General features: G+C 38.7%; 1 protein-coding gene across 2 annotated transcripts in view; it reads left to right on the top strand.

The window, feature by feature from the left end:
- Positions 1 to 21,700, top strand: part of LOC121513295 (ankyrin repeat and IBR domain-containing protein 1-like) — a 68,880-nt gene that overhangs the window by 6,997 nt on the left and 40,183 nt on the right. For both annotated transcript variants that reach the window (XM_041792937.1, XM_041792938.1), the window contains exons 4-10: positions 461 to 643; positions 1,357 to 1,474; positions 6,395 to 6,603; positions 12,054 to 12,142; positions 12,268 to 12,412; positions 13,702 to 13,868; positions 17,671 to 17,759. In XM_041792937.1, coding sequence (XP_041648871.1) covers positions 461 to 643; positions 1,357 to 1,474; positions 6,395 to 6,603; positions 12,054 to 12,142; positions 12,268 to 12,412; positions 13,702 to 13,868; positions 17,671 to 17,759 — 1,000 coding nt within the window. The remainder of the gene's footprint in view (positions 1 to 460; positions 644 to 1,356; positions 1,475 to 6,394; positions 6,604 to 12,053; positions 12,143 to 12,267; positions 12,413 to 13,701; positions 13,869 to 17,670; positions 17,760 to 21,700) is intronic.

The raw sequence follows: 21,700 nt of genomic DNA, 5'->3' as shown, positions 1-21,700 counted from the left end.
GCCGAAAACTATTATTTCTTATTTTAACTTTATTAAAACTCTGGAAACTTTACAAAAGGTCTAAATGAAAAAATAATCTGAACAACTAGAAGTCAGTTTCACATTCATGATGGAAAATAATATGTACTTTCCTTTCAGAGAGGCTGATTTATATTTTGCCCGGAAACACTAAAGTAACAACCAAAAGGAGAGTTTTTTTTAGTGCTACTTTTGAGAAATGTTTCCATGAAAATCAAATATTTAATTTCAGTAGCAGAATTTGGAGAATAATAGTTGTGTTCCCAGTAGATGTCTGATGAATGTCACAATTCTGTTGTAGTTCTTGTGTCTTCTTTCTAACTATCACAGACTCCAGGAGTGTCAGTCTACATATTTAGGCTTGTTTGCTTAAGTGTGTCCCTCTATACCAGATTTTCCCCATTATTTAAAGTGTAATTTTCCCCTTTTTTTCCTCACTCAGTTCCTGGTGCAGAGAGACGCAGACCTGTTTGCAGAGAATGAAAACCGCGAGACTCCATGTGACTGTGCAGAGAAGCAGCACCACAAGGAGCTGGCCCTGTGCCTAGAGTCACAGATGGTCTTCTCTCTTGCCCCTGAGGCGGAGGGTATAGAGGCAGAGTATGCAGCCCTCGACCGGAGAGAGGTACAGAAAAACATACCAAGATGAAGAGGTTACTAAGCTTTCAGATTGTCACAGTCAACAGGTGTCACTAATAGTATTATACAAGGCTACAAAACCTCTACAGTATCACTCTGTACTTTTTAAGGACTGTAACATTGGTGAAGACTACAGTTAAATTTTAAAAGTCCATGAGAAGGTTTTCCTTTAGAGCAGAATTAACCATTGAAAAATATGCTTTAGAGGACAAAAGCCATGAACAGAGGAGAAATATTTTGTGAGAGGTAAAGCTGAAGTAGACCTGTTTCTTTTTGCTTTGAGCAAATATTTGTCCGTAGTCTGGAATTCAGCTGGCTAGCCTTCATGTTGTAGATTCTTCTGTAAGACATAAACAGTCATAAATACAAACAAGTCTGCCATAACACATGTGACTGATTATCATCCACCTCTGTGCTCGTTGGGCCTTGCCTCATCATGCGTCAGCAATTGTCTATATCCAATTTGCTTTTAATGCTTCTATTGTATTCCTTATTTTTCTTTCTTCCCCACCCTCATTCCCTCCTCTTACTTCACCCATGTTGCTCGCTTTACTCATTACATTTCCCTTTAAACCTTCTCTATTCTTGTATTTTTACTCATAACCTTCCTCGCCCCCTCCTCTTACTCTCCTCTTGTCATTCTCCACCTTTCCTCCTCTCCTGCCTGTGTCCTTTCCTCTGACATGCCCTTCTCTCTAGCTGTATGAGGGCCTGCGGCCTCAGGATCTTCGGAGGTTGAAGGACATGCTGATAGTGGAGACAGCCGACATGCTGCAGGCCCCTCTCTTCACTGCAGAGGGGCTGCTACGTGCCCACGGTACTATTTAACTCACACAAACACACATACTCAGAACACTTGTTATCCATCTCCTTGTGGTGGTTAAAAATACTGCATATCTAACCACATACCTGAAAGCTACCAAGCATTGCTTTTTATAAACAGATTCCTCTAAAAAAATAAAATTTTTCTAACTTTGAACCACTTCCACTTGTTTGTTAAAGACTGTTCCTAACTAAGGCAGCCATCTTTCCCCATAACCTCCAATCCACAATGTTTTTGACAAACTGAACACTGAACCAATCAGCGTTGTTTAAGAAGAATGAGGCAGTAGCTACAGGTGGAGTTTAGTTGTAGTCGAAGCTGTTTGCAAAGGCTGCCTCCAGTGCAGGGATTACCTCGGATGTAGCTGTCATAAAGCGTCAGTTTTAGTAGAACTGGACCATGTTTCAGTATGTAATAAAGAATAAAAGCAACACTAGAAGCTTTTCATGATGGGAAAGATGTTTTCGCTCTTCTGCCGACCTACTTCGACATAAGTTTGTGAGAGTTACGGGAGAAAGGGTTAATTGTTGTGTGAGTGGCTGCTAGTGAAGTGATTAGCTCGGACTTGGCCACAGCAGGGCTCCAGACTGCCCCTAAATGGTTGCATTTTGCCCCTAAAATTTTAGACAGTGCAAGTAAATTTTTTGTCTACTCGTGCATGTGCAACCAGTAAATTTGCCAATTTTTTTATCATTATTAAATATTAAATACTTCTTCTCCACACTTCAGCCCAGTTGTTGGCAATAAAGCACAAATGAGCTGGTTTGCCAACAGACATTAACTCTAAAAGAAGAAAGGAGACGAACGCCAAAGAAGAAGAAGGCGGGCCAATGTGTGTGAGAGCGGGGGGAATGACCACTGTGATTGGCTAATGTGTGAAAAGAGGCGAGTCTTGGGGTTATTACGCGAATCTGCAGGTTTCACATAAGTCTTGTAAACAATGAACAATGGCGAAGAGGACTATCGGTGCTTACTTTCTCCCAACTAAAACTAGTGTGCCAGAGGAGACAAATCCTGATAAAAAGTCTGACTCGTTTTGTGAGGAAACAGTCTGGGCGAAAAAAAGCAGGAAATTCTGTTTTCGGGATGAGTGGCTGCGTGAGTTCACCTGGCTGAGGTATTTCAGGGAGACGAATTCAATGAACTGCAAATTCTGCTGTCGATACCCATAACATGCGGGGAACACGAAATTTGCTGATAATACTGGCACTACACAATTAAAACACGACACTTTGAGCAAACACAATGCCAGTCTGAAACATAAAATGTGCCGTGACCTGTGTAATGAAAGTGCAGCTCCACAGTAATACAGTGAAAATGAGAGGAAATGTGAATATTTACTTTGGAAGTTGATTTACAGTGTGCGCTCCTAAATCTTCTGCTTGCGCCCCTAAAATTTTAAGTTAGAGGCCACTGTGTTCCTTGTAAATAAAGTTAGTCTGGAGCCCTGCACAGTGGGATTTTTGTCCGAACTGGGCAAAATTTCCTGTTTGAAACGAGGGCAGAGAGCAACACTGAAAGCTCTTCATGATGGAAAAGATGTTTTTGCTCTTCTCCCGGTCTGCTTCAGCATGAGTTTGCGATTGTTACATGTTCTGCTGGTGTGTCCAATAGCTGCTAATGTGATAGCTGTTAGCTTGGATGTAGCTGAAGGAAAGCAGCAGTTTAACTGGAACTGGACCACATTTCTTATTAAAATAAGGGCAAAGAACCACACTGAAAACTTGTCTTGGCATAGAACATGTTTTTGCATGTCTCCCAACCAGCCTTGGCATCAATTTTATTCACAGAGAAGCTCCAACATTAACAATCTACAGAAGCTGTGGCCTGTCAGCTCAAGAGAAGTGCATGTGTACAGCATCCCTGTCTTGTAGCTCTGATTGGACCATCATGAATGTGACAGACAGAATGTTCCTTCAGTTACCTTTGTAGAATTTTTTGAGAAGTCCTGCCCCTCCCAAATGCTTACTGTGGGGGCTTTCCCAGATGAATGTGAGATATATCCTTGCAATGGATATATAAACAGTCTATCTTGGATGTCAGGTTAACGGTGGACTTTGTAATTCTCAAATGGAAGAGGTCTGGCATGTCTAGGACCCTCCCAAGAGCTGGTCGCCCAGCCAGACTGAACAACAGTGTGAAGGGCCTTAGTAATAGAGGTGACCAAGGACCCAATGGTCACTCTGACTGAGCTCCAGAGATCCTGTGTGGAGATGAGACAAAGTCCCAGAAGGACAACCCTCTAGCCTTGCTGCCATAAAGCATGGATTGCTGGAGGGCTGCAGGGTAGTTGTCCTTCTGGAACTTTGCCCTATCTCTGGGCAGGATCTCAACAAAGGGTCTGAAAACTCATATCAATGTGATATTTCAGTTTTTATTTTTTAATACATTTAAAAAAAAATTGTTTTCACTTTGTTATGAGAAGATCAATGAGAATAAAAATGAATTTAAAGAACTGTAGCATCAGGCTCCAACAAAACAACTGAAAAAATGAAGGAGGTCTGAGTACTTTCTAAATATGCTGTATATCACTAACCTGACATGCTAGATAGAGTTGTTTCATCCATCTGGTAAATCACTCATAGTCAGCGTTTGGGAAAGGGAAGATCCTGTGAAAAAAATCTCAGACTGTGATTGGATGAACGTTCATTCATCAATATGAATGCAGGTATCCGCTGAAATAAATTTGGAAATCTGCATATTTCATATCAGCAGAAATCCAGTGTCTTGCATCCTACTTTAATACACTGCTTTTGCAGGTTTGTGTAACAGTGCACTAACAAATAGTTGTATCTTTTGCTTACATAAGGACTTCGTTGCAATTTTGTTTTGTTCTTTCTTGAATGATCATGTTCTGCTGGCTTGAGCTGCAGCATGTTTTGCATAAAGTATACATAAGGGGTTAGCATTATGTGGCAAAGCTTTATTTCCAAAGAACTCTGAAGATACTCTAGCTGAAGCACCATAAGAAATAATTAAGTCTTGCTGATTTTAGGTCCTTTAATTAAAGTGAAACTAGTACTCAGGATAACACTGAGTGTCTGTGGTATCCCTCAGGAAACTTGCATCCAAGAGACAATTGTTACTTGTGGGCCACATCAGTTGAAGCCTTTTCAACCTGTGGAGAGTGAAAGAATTTCATTTATCCGCATTATTCATGCCTGCAGACATCAGTCACTTGGCCTGGATTTTCCAGTGATGCTCTTCTAACTTAGACTTGGCAAAGTACTGAGTAACAGTGTCACAGTTTGGATTTGATTTGCAGCCTTAAGCCAGTCATTCACTTAAAATAAGCTAATGTGCTGTGTGTGACGAACCTCAAATGTTTAAAACAGAATCCTCTGAAAATCGTGACCCACCCAGGTTGAACTTGGCATAGATTATGTGGGACTTAAAACTGTGTCACAGTTTAGGTTTGATTTTCAGTCTTTATATACCCTTTCCTCTAATTCAGAGGGCCGAGCGTCTGGCTGCTGAGCTGTGTGTGCTACATATTAGACATACTTTTGGGAGCTTAGAGGGAGAGAGTGACTCCAGATTCTGCTATTTATAAGCCCCACTATCATGGGGATGCAGTCTGTCTGTTAAATAGTGGGTGGCACATTTCAGGATTTTTTTAAGCTGCTGTACAAGAGTTTGTTGGACTTATGCGTCATTAATTTCACGTGAAAACTTTCACACTTTTCCACATGTTTTAACTTTTCATTGCTGTATTGGTCTTTTATAGTATTCTTATCAAAATTCTTGGTGCTTGTGTGACTCTCATTGTGTCTGCTTTTGATTTTTTTATGTCCCTGCTAATTTTTTATATTAAGGCGAATGCAAAGACTTTTAATTTCAGACTCCTTTTAATGTCCGAAAGGATGAAGATAGGGTCATACTCATTGATGAGTTTTAATTGAATGGAGATGGGGGGAAATTGTTGCAATATTCATTATCTAAACGAGGCCATTTAGAGTCTGAGGCATTGGATTGGTGGTGAAACGTGTCTGGAGGCTGATAATGGCCTAATTGCACAGTTGACCGGGTCATGGTCTTTATTTTTGGGAGCTGACTTTTTCGTGAGAGAAAATCTGGATTCAGCCACAGTCCACAAGTCATTTAATATTCATGCTAAAAAGCTTTCAAACCTGCTCTTTTGCCAATATGAGAACAAGCAGCTATTCTAAAAGAGGAAAGCAGATGGCAGCAGGTCTATGCTGTTGGCTGTTTGAGAGGCTTAGGTGGTGCTGTTGCCACTTGAGAGGGATTTGTGTGGGCTTTGGTGGATTCAGCATTGTGCTCACCATTTCTTACAGCTATAAGAAAGAATGATGTGAAACAAATGTTTTATGTGAAAACATTTTCTGTGGATGAAATGGGAATTTGGTTGACAAGTCTTTGTTTTCAGGCTGACTAGTAATGCTCAAATTTGTTACCCATGATGGTTTGTTATCCATGCCTGCTTAAATCCCTGATGAATGAAGATTTATAAAATAGTATATCTTAATAAAGTACACTATGTCTTTGTTTTTTCACTTAGTGATAGGAGTTTTTATTTTTTCAGGCTCTGTGTATCTTGGATTTGGTTTATGCTAGTAATTTTTTTCTTATTTTCTTCTTTCTTAAATCATTAACAAACATGAAAGTATTAAAACCAAATGTTGTTTAAATCTTTTGATTTTCAAACAGTCCGTCCAAACAGCCTTCTAGACTTTAAATCATTACTGCCTTACTTTCTGCATTATTTACTTCTAGTTAATTTTTTATATTCCAAAATTTATCTTAAATGTTTTTACTCTCATGATCATCAGAAGTTTTTTAATCATTATTTTAACTCTAGACCTACCTATTATGTTTCCCATTTACTGTGATTATGTTTCTCTCTTTTTTAGATGTTAAAATTAACTTTTAATTGCAATTTTATTTTCTCAGATTGGGACAGAGAGAAGCTCTTAGAGGCCTGGATGTCTGATGCGGAGGAATGCTGCCAGCGCTCAGGAGTCCAGATGCCCAACCCGCCTCCAAGCGGCTACAATGCCTGGGACACCTTGCCCTCTCCACGGACGCCACGCACCACCCGCTCCTCCGTCACCTCTCCAGACCAAATCAGCCTCGTCCCTGCCGATGATGAGTCTTCTCTGGTGAGAGGCGACAGATTTTTTTGCTGTTTTGTGTTCAGTTAGAAAGAGTTGAAAAATGATGGATGTGGGACTCAAAATCAGTACAGCCTTAGGATGTTGTCTGCACACATGTAATATAGTTAAATTGTGCAGATGCAAAATATCAACGTTTTAATTTGAAAATAAATTGCATAAGGTGCTCCAAACAGATTTTCCTGCCAGTAGACTCACTTATCACAACTGTGAGTCAACTGGGGTGCTCATGATATGAGGGAGGGTAACGTAGATGAAAGTTAATCAGCTAAAAATGAGGGCAGTGGGGTTATGTTGTACAGAGGTAAAAAACAATATTTATCTACAGCAAAAATGAAAACTTATGAAATTGCTATAAAAGTACAACAGCAACAAATGTGAGTTTTTATCTCTGATGACTGTGCACCTTTACAGTTCATGTATGTATCAACTAATAATATAAATGCCCCAAACTTAATATGACAAAAGTAAAATTGTATTTCATAACAATATATTGTAAAACTTGGTTATAACTTCTGATGCTTTAATGTTTTTTCACTTGAATGTACCTGATTGTTTAACTGAAACTTAGTATGGATAGTAATAATCATAAAAGCACATGAATGTTTAAGTAGACTCTTTAAATCAGCATATATTGGGTATATATTGGGCCATCTTGAGAAGTAATTTAAATAAATAGCAGTATTTTCCCTCATAAATCTGTTGGTGTAAAGTTATGAGCAAGTATTTATGAACTACCAGTCAAATACCTAAAATTTGCAGTACTTGAGTATCCTAAATAGTCTTGATAATTCACACCACTTGGATTAACAGAGGTCTATGATTCAGCTTTATGTCTAAAGCCAGCAATTTCCCTTGTCTCTCTGTCAGAAGAAACATCTTTAGGACATTTCAGCACTATTTCTGTTAACAGAGAACTCTAATATGTAAAGTGAAAGAAAATAACAGCTCAGGTTATCATTGCAACAGCTGATTACATTTACAGTCAGGAAGCTTAAATAAGTCCCTGCTTCACTGGCACTGCTGTAACTTTAAGAAACATTTGCTATGACTCAATGCATCATTTCAAACCCCATTGATTTACACTGGAGGCTACATTAGCCTGGAGAAAAAGTTCACTATTTGGGCATTTTCTGTGGTATAACAGTGAAATTTGATAGACTTATTGTAGAAACTGAATGCAGTATTGTGGTGTTTTGGAACCTCAGTGTAGGGCTTTTAATCTTTTTAACTTTAGAAATAACTGCAGCACTATCCTTTTCAGGGGAGAGAGAGATCCTAAGGTAACTTTATTTTTTGTCAGCTGCAGTGTTGATTTAGAACTCGTCTGATGTATTAGCCAATCAGATATAGAAGTGGGCAGGCCATAGGGTAGAGTGTTGGAGAAATGAGCCAGCCAATTTTGCTGACTTATTGATTAATTATTCATATCAGTGATTGGTAGAATAAAAAGCTGATACAGATTTTCAGCAAAATGCCAAATATCAGTGCTGGTCAGGGCTATTGTTGTTCTACCCCAATTTGAGAGGGTAAACTGGCACCAAATGGCTGTGGGTCGATACATCCGTTCTTCACTTAACTTTTTAGAGCCTTTTTGTGGCCTTCAAGTTGTCAGATATAGTTATGCTTTATATGACTATAGTAGAGCTGTCATTTTACAATAAATCAATTCACACACATTGACTGCATTGTGGTATTATTACCATCCTCACCCATGTATTGCTCATTGTATTTTGTCATGAGTAACCCTGTAGTTACCACTCCAAATTCCCAAAAAGTTCTTTAGTGTCAAAAGTTTCATAAAAAAGTAAGTTAGACCATGTCAGACTCTTTATTTTTGCTCAAATTTTGGGTTAAAAAGTAAAAATAAATCCTCTGGGGAATCTGAAGACAATCTTTTTAATGAACTCTGTCCTGTGACAGTGCTTATCAGTGAGAGCCATCAGTAAAAAATTTTAACCACAAGACCAGAAGCCTTAGGGAGCAGCATGTTTTCCTGGCTAAGAAGCTTCGACAGCAGAAAAGGAGGAAGTTAGCACGGGCGCACACAGCATAATAGTAGCTGGCAGTGTGCTCTTCAAACTGTTCTACAATGTTTATTTAAGCTGAGTCCCCACAGTCCCAGGGATTTCCTAAAGTTTTTCTGCTGTGTTCTCCAATTTTCATTGACACACCTGTCTTTCTCCATAGTCTGGCATTATTTCCCCAAACTAATTTACTTAATTAGTGAACACTGTTTAATCCATTACAAGCCAATAAGTTGCACTGTCAAAAAGGTTTTATTTCAATATCTGTGTCAAACAAGAAAAATTTGAATCTGAAAATCCACAGACCTCCAGATTTGATTGTTTAGTTAAATTGTGATGCTCATCATGCCACTCCCCTGATGGGATGCTGAATTTAGCATGGGGAGAAACTGAACTGTTAACGTTTATGCAAAACAAGCATACACAGCTGCTCTGTAGCTGTCTGCTAATTGCTTTCACTCTACAGCTTGTGTAAGGAGGTTTCAAGAACTGTCTGCAGAATAAAACTCCAACACCTCATAATTTAACAAAGATAAACCAAGTATGCTGCTGGAATAACTACAGCTGAGTGATAAACATTTGGAAACTTTGTAAACAGGATATTTTCAGCTGCGTGTGGTGAATCTGCACATCTGCAAGGTCATTATGAAGCCGTATTGACCCCCTGCTGCACAAGGGTCTGCACACCCCCTGTTTGATTGCACTCCCATTAACCTGACCTTGTCTGAAATTTTCCAATAATTATCAAACATGCTTGACATTTTCCTCAGCGGTCTTCTTTGTGAGCAGCTGTTAAGGTGAAAATTGTGCCAGGAAATGTGAGGCGTCCTTTCTGCTGCTGGCAATTTGTCTTGCTCAACCACTCACTAAAGAAGACTGCCAATGAAGGTATCAGGTGTGTTTGATAACAATCAGGTTGTCCTGGAGGAAAAGGGAGCAGAGAAAGTTACAAGTACAGTGTGTGTGCTGTCATCTAATTGGTGCTTGGCCCAGGGTGTGTGTTGACTTAATACAGAAATCCAGTCCAGTCCTTGGAGCTGTACTGGGCTATGGTTGTCAAGTTTTAAAAATCATTACAATAATAGAAAAATCAAAAGGTATCATTAGCGGTGTGTAGAAAAAAATGTGAATCCTTGGCTCCCAGTTTTGTATAATTTCTTGTGCTAATCACCAAACTTGCAAACAAACTTTGGTACACTATCCAAACTGCACAAAAACATTGGTAACATTTCAGTACAAAATGTTCCCAGTCTATGTGAGTATACTCTGTACTCTGTAAGAGGTCTAAATATAATTTTGGTGCGAAACAGGTCTGAAAAACATCAGTTTTTCACAAGCCGAGTATGAATCCATTTGAAACTCAACATAAAAAGATGTCCAATTATCTGAAATTTTGACACCCTAAATGTGTACTGGTAGGTTTCACTGTAGTGTTTCAAAACTCTCATTTGAGATTCATATACTTGGAGTGACAAATATTGCCACTGCTTGATTATTGCATTGTTAGATAAGAGGCACTGTGTTTTTAGGGAGGGGAAATAAGGTTTTAACAGTCTTCCTGTGTGATGATTTCCATTGCTTTCAGCAGATCCCACAACATTTTTTTCTGCATTCTCTGTGCAGCTGTGTCATTCTTTTAGTACCATATGTTTCCCTTTATGTGTAGTTTACACTTTCAAATACTCAATAAGCTTGAGCTTGTAGTCTAGTCATCAGACTACCTAGTCATCTGACTACTCAAAATGCTACCAAACCCTTTCAGTCAATTCACATGCTGATGACAGAGGTTTCTAGTGGTCAGTATTAGCTATGGCCAATGACACATTGACATGACATATGACTGCAGGAGCCGGGGATCGAACCGACAACCTTCTGATAGTGGGACGACTGACTACCTCATTTAATTGTAACAGTTGATAGTTGTGAAATATGAACCCATAGCCCAGGAACCATGCTGCCTATCTCTACTGTCTTGAATCAGTGAGTGTTTCGAATAAAACAAGCACACCTCAACATTTATTAATTTAGTTATATAACAACATTTTTTCTGTAAATGTAGAATTTTTACCGAATGATGGAGAAAAGCTGTTAAAAAGGGGCACCACCATTGCATACCAGCATGTTTCATGCAGTCAAGAACCAGCAAGCAACAGACAATGAGTTGGGGTGAAATGACACGTCTTGTACAGTTCATGATGATAGCAGCTACAGTCATGATGGCATATTTCTCAACATTACATACTGGTATATTGGTTGACTGGTAAATGTGACACGATCAACATTTTAGAAGAACAAATATATATCTTAAGTTTGCCTTATACACCAGTTGTACTGGACATACGAGGTATGTCGAGACTGTGCTTATAAGGATAAAACTACATGGTTCACAGTCACCTCGTGTGTTATTGAGTGTTATTAAAGGTTGGGTGTTCACACACAACTGCTGTAAGTTTCCAATAGGTGACGTCTTTAGTTCACTGCCAGCTACTGATGCGCATGTTTTTGAAGGCAGACCAGGTAAAAAAAAAAAAGAGTTTTTTGCACCTGAAACTGACAACATAGTACTGAAAGCTTCTCTTCTGACACTGTTACTTTAAAGTCAGACACACTTTTACCAGTATTTGGAAGGCTGAGTGTTAACGATCCTTTTGTAATAATGACAGTTTGTGTTCTCTGCGGATGTTTCAAGCCACAGTCTTGTAGCTTCTTAACAAAACTGTTGATTTATTATTAGGTTTTGTTGTGGATCTGAGAAGACATTCTTTGAACTGCACAGTGCCAATCGACCCGGCCTGCTCAAGGGCCTGTTTAAAGGTTATAGTTGATTATATCACATGCTGCTCTTTCTCAAATCAATACTTACATTGTTGAAGTACATTGCCTCTTCTATGTCTTTTGTTAGACTCAGTGTCTCACTGAAACAAGGCCAATGTTTGTGCGTGTATGTGTTTGTCCCTGCTTGTATCTGTGTGCCCCCAATATCCTGTGTGAACTAATACATGTAATCTGTGAGGTAATAAGCGGCCATCATCTTGGACTGTGCTGGCCTTTGGCTCTGTCTTTTTTATAAGTCAATGACTGCTATTGTGTTAAGTTCATGCACTCCATCACAATATGCTATAAAGGCCTATTTTTCCTCGAATTGCCATTCCATTGAATATTTAAAATGAGTCCAACTGTTTGAGCATTTCAAGAAAATGACATTCTCTCTGCCTATTCTCTGGATTCAAGGCTGCTTGTGTTTTCATTCAAAGGTTAAAAATGGATGACTTGTACAAGTAGGCCTTTGTGTGAAATTGCATCACTCTGTTTGCAGAATTATCTTTATGAAAGTTTACATTTATCTAGACTGAATGGAAACAATCAAACTTTGGCACTGAGGGTGATTTAATTTCTTTCCTTTTTTTATAGTGTGGCATCTGCATGTCTTCCATCTCTGTTTTTGAAGAACCTGTCGACATGTCCTGTGGCCACGAGTTCTGCAGAGCATGCTGGGAAGGGTAAGCCTTATTTTGGTAGAACCCTCTGATTGTGCCGTCCTGTTTTATTTGATTTTCTAAACACTGTCTTGATAGTTTTTGTGTTTATGTTCATTGCTGTCTGACTCAAATGTGTGCTTCCTCAGGTTTCTGAACTTAAAGATCCAAGAGGGTGAAGCTCACAACATCTTTTGTCCCGCCTTTGACTGCTACCAGCTTGTGCCTGTGGAAGTCATCGAGAGTGTGGTGTCTAGAGAGATGGACAGGCGCTACCTCCAGTTTGACATTAAGGTAACATGTTGAAAAGACAGGACTATACATTAACCCCCTGAGACCAACTTTGTTGTGTAGAACAAGAAGAAACACATAGTATTCATAGTTGATTCACTTTGAACCATAAATCTTAGCCACTTGCTTGTTTTCTCCCTTGAAAATCCTCTGTTGTGCCATTCTAATGATGCTATCATTGCTTCAGTAGCTGTTACAGAATGTTGTCTAGCAAGCCTTGAACTTGGCTGACTTTATGGGGTATTTAAATATTAAATCTATGCTAGTAACTCCGATATTGAATGTCTTTATATCCATCTGTAATCCCTTTTTTGATCGTTCCTACAGCTAGAATGCATTGTGACTGGGTTATGACAACCAATGGCAGGCTGTTCTGTCGTTGAGTCATGCTTTACCAAACTGCGCAAGTGCACAGACTTCGAAACTGGAGTACAGAGCCTGAAGGACTCATAATAGAGAGAAAGAGACTCAGAGAGGGTTCGTGGTTTGTCACAAAATTATTATTATTATTATTTTTTTTTTTAATTTTTAGTTCCAAAGAGATGGGAGACCAAGTAAAAAAAAGAAGAAAAAAAACCTTAGTCATTAATGTTTACCGTGTTTAATGCATAAAAATCTTCGAGTTGTAATTTCCAATTAGTTTTTTTTTTCTTTTGTTTTTATCGTAATCCATAACTTTTTTCTAAGATTCCAGTGATGTTACTGCAACACACTTGATTGTGCACCACAGGATTTATGTTTTACAAGCTTAAAAGTGTGTACTTATGTATGTACTTTATGTATTTATGGTGCATAAAGATGCCATTTGATCCCACTTTGACAGAAATAATCAAAATAAATGTAATTATGATTTTGGATGATTATTGATTCTTTTTTTGCCATGATTGAGCTGCTCTACTGCACAAATACTTCCTTGATTGGATACTTTTAAAAAATGTAATCGAAACATAGGAAAGCATTACAGCCCTATGACTGATGGTCTGGATACTAAAGGGGAAATTAATCTACCTGCAGTCCATATGTTTTTCTGAATTTACTTCATGATTCCATTTATTGATATTCCTGCTTAATGATATGTTAAGATTATTAAGTCATTGATAAGAAGTTTTCCAAAGCAATCAACCGACGGGTGAAAAGGACCGACCAACTGATTTCTTCTAGCAGAATATAAAAACTACAGGACAAAAAATGATGAGAACTACCATTAAGATGCTCACCTCACATAAGTGTCAGTGGCTCAACATCATTTGTTGATTTACAGAAAGATTTTAATCTTATTTTTCTCTCAACAGGCTTTTGTCGAAAATAATCCAGCTATCCGCTGGTGTCCTGAGGCTGGGTGTGAGAGAGCGGTGAGACTGAAGACTCAGGGCCCTGGGACCTCGAACTCAGACTCTCTCAGCTTTCCTCTCCTTCGGGCTCCTGCTGTAGATTGTGGAAAAGGCCACCTGTTCTGCTGGTCAGTGATCATCAGAATATCATAAATGATTCTTTCAGTATTTGTAATATAGTTTATAGAATGGCGTTTACTTAAAGACAAAACTGGAAATATTCTAATTAAAAGTCAAATAGGATAAAAATGAGAGATAAATAATGCTCTGCAGACAAATCAACTAATGAACTAAACACATAGAACCAAAAAAGTCTGTAGGTGCAGGTCAAAATAAACAAAAAGATGAAGATGGACATGGCCAGCCTCCCTCAGGGCTGTTAGGACCACCACACTTAACACTAAGGCTGGCCACACAATAGACGATTTTAGAACCTTAAACGATTTAAAAACATGGGAGACCACAGACATGAGGACAACTTCAAATGATTTCTCATCCTATAATCTTCTGAGAACACACACAAGACGGTTCAGCCAACCTGTGTGTCAACCCAGACCACACACACACCTGCCGACCTCTCATCGGCAGGACTTCAGAAGATAAACAAACATTGATGTCCATCGATACCCTTGGCTTGTCTCTCCACAGTAAGCTGTCTTGGCATGTGTTAGAGCTGCAACAAAAAACATAAAACAAGAAATAGAGTCAGGATGAATGTGTGTGTTTATGTTTGTGTGCTGTGAAAGTACGCCTATGTAATATCCGGATGTTGAGGCTACCCGGTCTGCTTGCTCATTGGTTATTGTGGGCATTACATTGGAGACATTACGACCTAGAATTGGAAATATCAAACAAGCTAATATTTATGATTCGTGGTCTCTGAGGCTACAGTGGATTTGGAGCAGTACTGATGCACCCTCACCTGAGGATCATTCAGTTAAGTAATCGTTTGTGACAAGCCTTTACTCGGGATACGCCCCCACAATCATCCGGGGGAGGAAAATTTGGCCTTGAATCAGGCTTGAAATCCTGTTTTGTGTGGCTAGCCTTAGCTGCCTAGCAAAAAGCTGAAAAAGTGAAAAGAAAACACCGGAAACAGTATTACCGGCAAACTACAGCCCAAGTTGATAAAGAAACAAAACCCAGCAACCTAGACGTGCATGGGGACAGAAAAAGTGATAAAAAGTGCCCAGCCTTAACTGATTGTGAATTGCTCTCAGGTGTGCAGCAGCGAGAAAGAGGAGGGAGATCAGGGAGACAAAGAGAGAGAACAAAGTCACACATAACCCTTAAATTACACTAGATTTGTACTCAGCCCATCTCTGCTCCGGAACGGCAGTGGACCATATAGGTTTTAGTGTTGCCAGCTTCCACCAGCTCTGCTGCACTGCATCTCTGCTCCATCAGAGCTCTGGCAGTCCAGAGCCTTCCATAGCAGATACGCTGGACTTCTATTTCTGCTGGGTGCCAAAGCACATCAGCGCTTTCGACCTGCACATAAATTCAGCATGGAGCAGATCGAAAGCGGCAAAATGGAAATGGAAATATCTGGTTAAATTTCAGAATAAAATACTCTTGTAGTATTTTAGAAAACATTTTAAAATACTAAAATGCTGGACCGCCATATTTCCTTTAACTACATTGACAAAACGTCATAATGAGGAGTAGCAGTGCCCTTAGTCAGCAGGTCAGAGGAGCAAGAGGAAGCGCATTTGTTTATAAAGGGTTACTGACCCATGGTAAAAGCACAAAAATCCACATGAAAGGACAAAACAGAGACAAATCCAAGCAAGTTCATCCTACTCCTGCAGTTCAGAACAATCGCTTCATGTGTGTTTGTTATGTTTTCAATCACTTAAGTTTCTACTTGCGTAAGGTGTGATTCTGTAACTACCGCGAAACTCCTCGGTCTTGCAGGTCCAGCAGTCCAGCAGTGCTGCACTGCAAACACAGTCAGTGGGTACTGACAGACAGCGGGGCACGCAGTCAAACTGCAGCACAGCCATGATGGACCAGAGACATATCTGATGTATGTTAGTGGTAAAAGAAGTGACTTAAGAAGCAGTTTGAAATTGATTAAACTCTCATGTTCACATAATGGAAACAAATGCACTTTTCTTGACACTCACCAACATAAATATCAATAAATCCAAATAAAATAACTGAAGCAATAACAAGATTAAAGCAAAAATACAATGACAGCACATCAGAGGATCTATATAAATGTGTGCCATGATTTAAGTACACTCTGCAAAATATCCACAAATTTGAATCAAGTTAATTTATGCTTTTATTTGGGTTTGTGGTGCTTCTTGAATTGCAGTGGGTCCAAGGTGTTATATCACTGTGTCATAAAAGTTTAAAATTATCAAGAGTCAATTGAGCTATGGGGGTCCAACACAGGGGAAATGTCTAACTAGGAAACATCGCCTATTTTTCAGGCGAGTTTCAAAGTGAGCATCTAATGGGCTCTTCAACAGAGAGCTCTGATACTCTGTGGGGATCATCTCTCTAAAACCCATCACTCCATCGATTATGTCTTAATGACAGAGTGCCGACATGGAAGTCTCTTCAGAGTTAAAGACTATGACAGCCAGCCGAGAGTTTGCCAACAAAAAGTGCAAGATATTTGAGAGAAGAGGAAAAGATTTGTAGTGCAGACCCTTGTACCACCTATAATTTGGCTGATTCATATTGTCATACCAGAAAAAAACTAAAGTTAACCTGGCTACCAAACACAGAAGGGACATTTATTTTTAGAAAATGGAGTTTATTTTCCTAAATGTTGACCTTTTCTGTTAAATCTTGAGAGAGCTGTCACGATAACAGAAATTTAAACTTTAAAATGAGTAAAAAGTAAACAGTATTGCTATCTTTTAAGTATCATGGCAGCAAAAGTAAAATTACTTTGCAACCAATGTTGGGTAATTTCTTGTTTTTATTTGCAAAATTGCAGACAAATACCTGCACAGTGTTTAAATGGATAAAATATATTGGCAATTCTGCAGAAGTATTTGGGTAATTCGGACAAGGCTCTTGCTTCCACAACAGTTTTTGGATGAAAATATGGCAGAAGACTATAAAATTCTTGAAAGAAAGATCATACTGTTTCAAAACACAAGGTGTCAAAATGATCAAAGAATCCATAATTTTGAAGCACTAAGTTTTTGTACAAGTAAATGTTGTGGATTTTAAGGCATTATTATAACTGAGTAGACATTCAGGTTGTAGAATGAAAAATTCAGTGTTCTTTAGCTTTTTACAACAAATTGATGAACGCCCGCATCACTGTATCGTATACTTTATATTCCCTTATGCATGTTATGAACTTGTAGCTTTCATGCCCTTAAATGCAAAACCCCAGCAACTCTGCAATTTGTTTGCATGAGTATCCATTCACTTTCTGCGTGCATGAATTTGTAACTATATCTATCTCTTTGCGTGTGTTATCTTGGCAGTGTGCCCAAGGGCAGAAGGGCACAGATGCTGCGCAGTCCTTCACCTTCTGTCCTCTGAATTATTCCTCTTGTATCCCTGCAGAATGCCCTTGGAGCTCCCTCACGGTTATATCATGACCTCCACCTTTTCCATCTAATTGTACACCTTGCTGCACTTCACTTCACTGTATGGTTCCTGAAAGTGGTTGTCAAGCTCACATGTCAGGTTTATTTAAGAGTTCAGTTGACATGACATTTCTTAATTGAAGTGGATGCAGCACAGGTTAGATTTTTTCTCTTCCTTGACATGAGGAGAGCGTTTGGTTAAGAGGCAGAGGTATTTAATTGATGGTTGACAGTTTTGACAGCGTCTGTGACAGCTCTGTGAGATCGGTGTGTATTCATCATTTGTCTTAATTGTATTTGTAGTCAGGGGACAAAACACAAGCTTTAAATGGGTCATTTACATGTCTGCATCACTTTTATTCTCCAGGGAGTGTCAAGGTGAGGCCCACGAGCCGTGTGACTGTGAAACCTGGAAGATGTGGCTACAGAAAGTCACTGAGATGAGACCTGAGGAATGTGAGTACTTACATAAGTTGTTAGGGTTTTTTTAAAGAACAACGTTGAAAGATAACCCCAGCCATTTTTATACAAATACAAGGAAGTGATTTATTTATTTATTTTTAAAAGGTTTATTTTGGGCATTTTTGTGCCTTTATTTGATAGAGGAGGATAGTGGATAGAGTCGGAAACAGGGACAAGAGCAGGGGAGAGACATGGGTTTCAGGCTGGATTTGAACCCAGGCCGTCCACGTACATGGGGCGCGCCTTAACCACTAGGCCAGCTGCGCCCCAAGGAAGTGATTTGTGTCTGCCTGTGAGGGATGTAAAAACAACTTGTTCTATGAGAGCTTGCATGACTGGAAGGTACAAGATTTCTTGTTGAGACGAAAACTGTCTCACCGTATTAGTAGATGACCCAGAGCTGCAGCCATCATGACGGAGTTTGGTGTGAACTTGAAATTACTGTCAAAGATGCCCCTCCCATTTTTAAATTGTTTGTGTGGCAGGCAGTTACAGGTCAATCAGTCAGTCCTTTTTTGTATTGCACCAGTTTATAATCAAAGTTATCTAAAGACACTTAACAAAGAGGGCAGGTCTAGACTGTACTCTCTGTTTTTGGCCTATAATAATAAAGCTCATAGCCAATGACAGCACTGTTTGGATCACACTCATGGACCTACATTATTTTTCATTTTTTTGTGTGTGTCTTTCAGTTGAATAATAGAATTTTAATCCAGACATATAATTTGTTATCAGAATTTTCTTTAAAACAATGTAAAATTTTGTCCTTTTTGTATACTCAACCTTAAAGTCCCTGTAAAGTCAAGTTCAAATTTAAGTCAACACACTAAATATGTTGGAATAAGTTTGCTTTAAACATGTGAAAACACTGAACTGTGTGTGTGAGAAATAGAACAGAAATATTCTCACCTCTTTCCTGGCTTGCCTTTATTTGGGCAGAGCAAATACAGCTGACCCACCACATCACCGGTCCCTATGGGGAATTACCCCGCCCCCTAACACTACAACGATATAAAATCACCAAGCAGTTCATCTCAGTACCGTCATAGTTTGCTCACTGTCTTTATTGAAAGTTAAAGCCAGCCAGGTTCATGCTGTGTTTTTTTCATTGTGAGGTAAATTTCCCAAATTTATCAGCCACTGTGGCCTACTGGTCATTAAAGTATCATAACAGTGAGATTTGTGCCAGAAAGCAGTAAAATTGATCACTAACTTCTGTCTTTCTGCTCTGGCACAGAGCCAGGCAGCTGCCCTCTAATCAGAGTTCACGGTAAGATCAGGGGTCAGGCTTATTACTGGAGAACTTGTCAGTTTTTTTACTTGAACCAGGGGCAGCAGGGAAAAACATAATTTTTTAAATAACTTTATTTTTTTTTCCCCATTTTTCAACAACATAAACCGCACTTTCAAATTTCCAGTAGTACATGGCTATACACAAATTACTTTGAAGGACATTTCAGGCATTATTCTCTGTCTTACATAGTCCAATTATTCATTGGTATCACTTTCAATGTATTTAGTCCATTTCCTCCAGAGCTTTTATGTTTTATTTATTAGATATCCTGTGTGATCTGCAAGCATTGTTCTTTCTTTGGAGATTCAGCTTTGTTTCCAATTTCTAGTTATAGCTGTGTTATAAGCCACAATTAGGCTTTTGAACATGTATCAGTCACTTTGTTTTTTTTTTTTTTTTTTTGCAGTTTCTTTTACGTTTCTCAGGTACATGACAACTAGGGATGCACGATATTGGATTTTTGCAGATATCCAATATGCTGATATTTTAAAACTCATTTTTACCGATACCAATATTTAATTACTTTTTTCCCCACTGTAAAAAACACCAATTCCATTCTGTACTACAATTTTTTTTAATATCGGTAGTCTATTTTTTTTTGGAAACAGACAAAACATTTGATTTTCATCAGAAATGAAGGATGCATTGTTTTTTTCAAATACAGCCATACTAGTGAAAAACTTTAAGTATTCTCTTTGGGTTACATGTGCATTACATGCTGTATGTATTTTAACAGTACAGCCAAAGTCATCTGCATCTTTGAGGGCAATAAAAAGCAGCAAATAACCTGCTGACACTGAGCTCCACAGTGCAAAAAAGAAATAGCTTCTAAATTTAGATTGATTCTCCTAATTACTCAGCCAGTTTACAGGATGGCTCCCTGAGATACTCCTGACAAAGTGATTTAAATTACAGCAACAACAAAAAGACAGATTCTTAAATGCCAAAAATATAGCTATAATTTAGAGCTTAAATATGATTTTAAATTTTTGAGACTCAATATGAACCAAAGAAATGAAGTAGTTCTCCTGATTCTGCTTTAAACAGCACTAACTAACTAAGCAACCAAGTTGAATGGGCATTTCACTGTAAAGAGCTCTGTCATTTTGTTGTTGGTGCCTGTCCGGCGTCATCGCGTGCACTTGATTATGACGTCACATTATGGGCCGTACAGATCAGCGTAAATTTTATTATCCACCCATAAGGATAATTAACTTTTTAAGCTATCATCGGCCGATACTGATATACTGCCGATAATATTGTGCATCCCTAATGACAACACAACTATTTGGAATATCATAGCCTATAATAGTGTGCATAGTGGTATTTACATAATTCCAGAAAGATTTTAAAACAGAACAGCCCTAGAAACTTGTATGGTGGTTCTCTTGGTCTCTACAAAGCCTCCAGCATGGGTATGGAGTTTTTAGCTACCTGCTCTTAATCTAGGGACACACGTCTTACCTGTTGAAGGAGTGTTTAAATCCACATTTCACTTGTCTTAAGTCCTGGATAATCATCCAGTAGCAGACTGTGACTATGACTAAATCCCTCATGTCTGTTAGGGTCATGATAGTAAAGTTTAGGAAAGTATCTGATGATAGACACTGTCTATTCCTGCCAAGTCTGTCACATTAAAGGCCTCCAGTGCTAATCATCATGTATGACATCTTTTTTTTTTTTGAGAGGACCACATTTCTCGTGAGTGGGTGTGGCTTTGGCTCACTCAACCGACACAGACACACAATCTTAGAGCAGATTTTACTGCCTCATTTTTCTTGATTTAGAAGTGCCATTTTATAAACTTAGAGATGTTTTTCATAACTTAAATTTGTCCTGGTGGTTCATAACACAGTGACCTGTCATAAAACAAACCTAAAATACAATATTTTTTTTTCATCACTCTACAGGGACTTTAAATTGAATAGTGTAAAGAAAAATTGGCAAAGTCTTTTTTACATTTTTATTTTAACAAAACCTAGATTACTCTTTTAATCTTTTGGATTGTCCAATGCTACTCAGCATTAATTTGTTCTCACACAGAAGTTAGGTTCAGAGGTCTTATCTCTTTACTTTGCAAGATTTTTTGGGTTGCATTCAAGTGATTGATTTGGAGCTAAATGGTCTGGAACCCAACCACAGTAATTACAAACAGTTTAGTGCTGAGCCCATTAAAACCAACCATCTTGATGATAAATTATTAATTGAAATGGACAACCCACTCATTGAAAATCTGCATTGTTTAGAAGCAGTAATTGGACTGTGGGTAATCTAATAGATGACTTAAGATGGTCCAAGTCACTCCAAAGTGCCACGTCTTTGATGTGACTGTCCAAACATGAAAGCAATTATTTTGTTTTGGAACCATCCTCCCCCTCGATTTCCCCAGATTCGGGTTTATCTTGGCATTTCAAACAGCACATCAGAGGTGCTTTGATAATAGCCAATTATTCTGTAGCGTGTCTGTTTGTGTGAGAGAGAGAGAGTAGAGGTTACACGGGCATCTTGGGAGATGTTAACAAAAATAAGCAATGCACATTAGTCAGGCAGGACAATTTCCCGCTCGGTGTAGTGGTCTGTTTAGATGATCTGGTAATGGCCATTCTCATTCTGTCTCATTATGCCTTTATTTGTTCTCTTT

Source organism: Cheilinus undulatus, linkage group 8 (assembly GCF_018320785.1).
Source record: "Cheilinus undulatus linkage group 8, ASM1832078v1, whole genome shotgun sequence".
NCBI lineage: Eukaryota > Metazoa > Chordata > Actinopteri > Labriformes > Labridae > Cheilinus > Cheilinus undulatus.
Note: the sequence above shows the minus strand (reverse complement) of the source record. Positions and strands in the feature narration are given on the sequence as shown.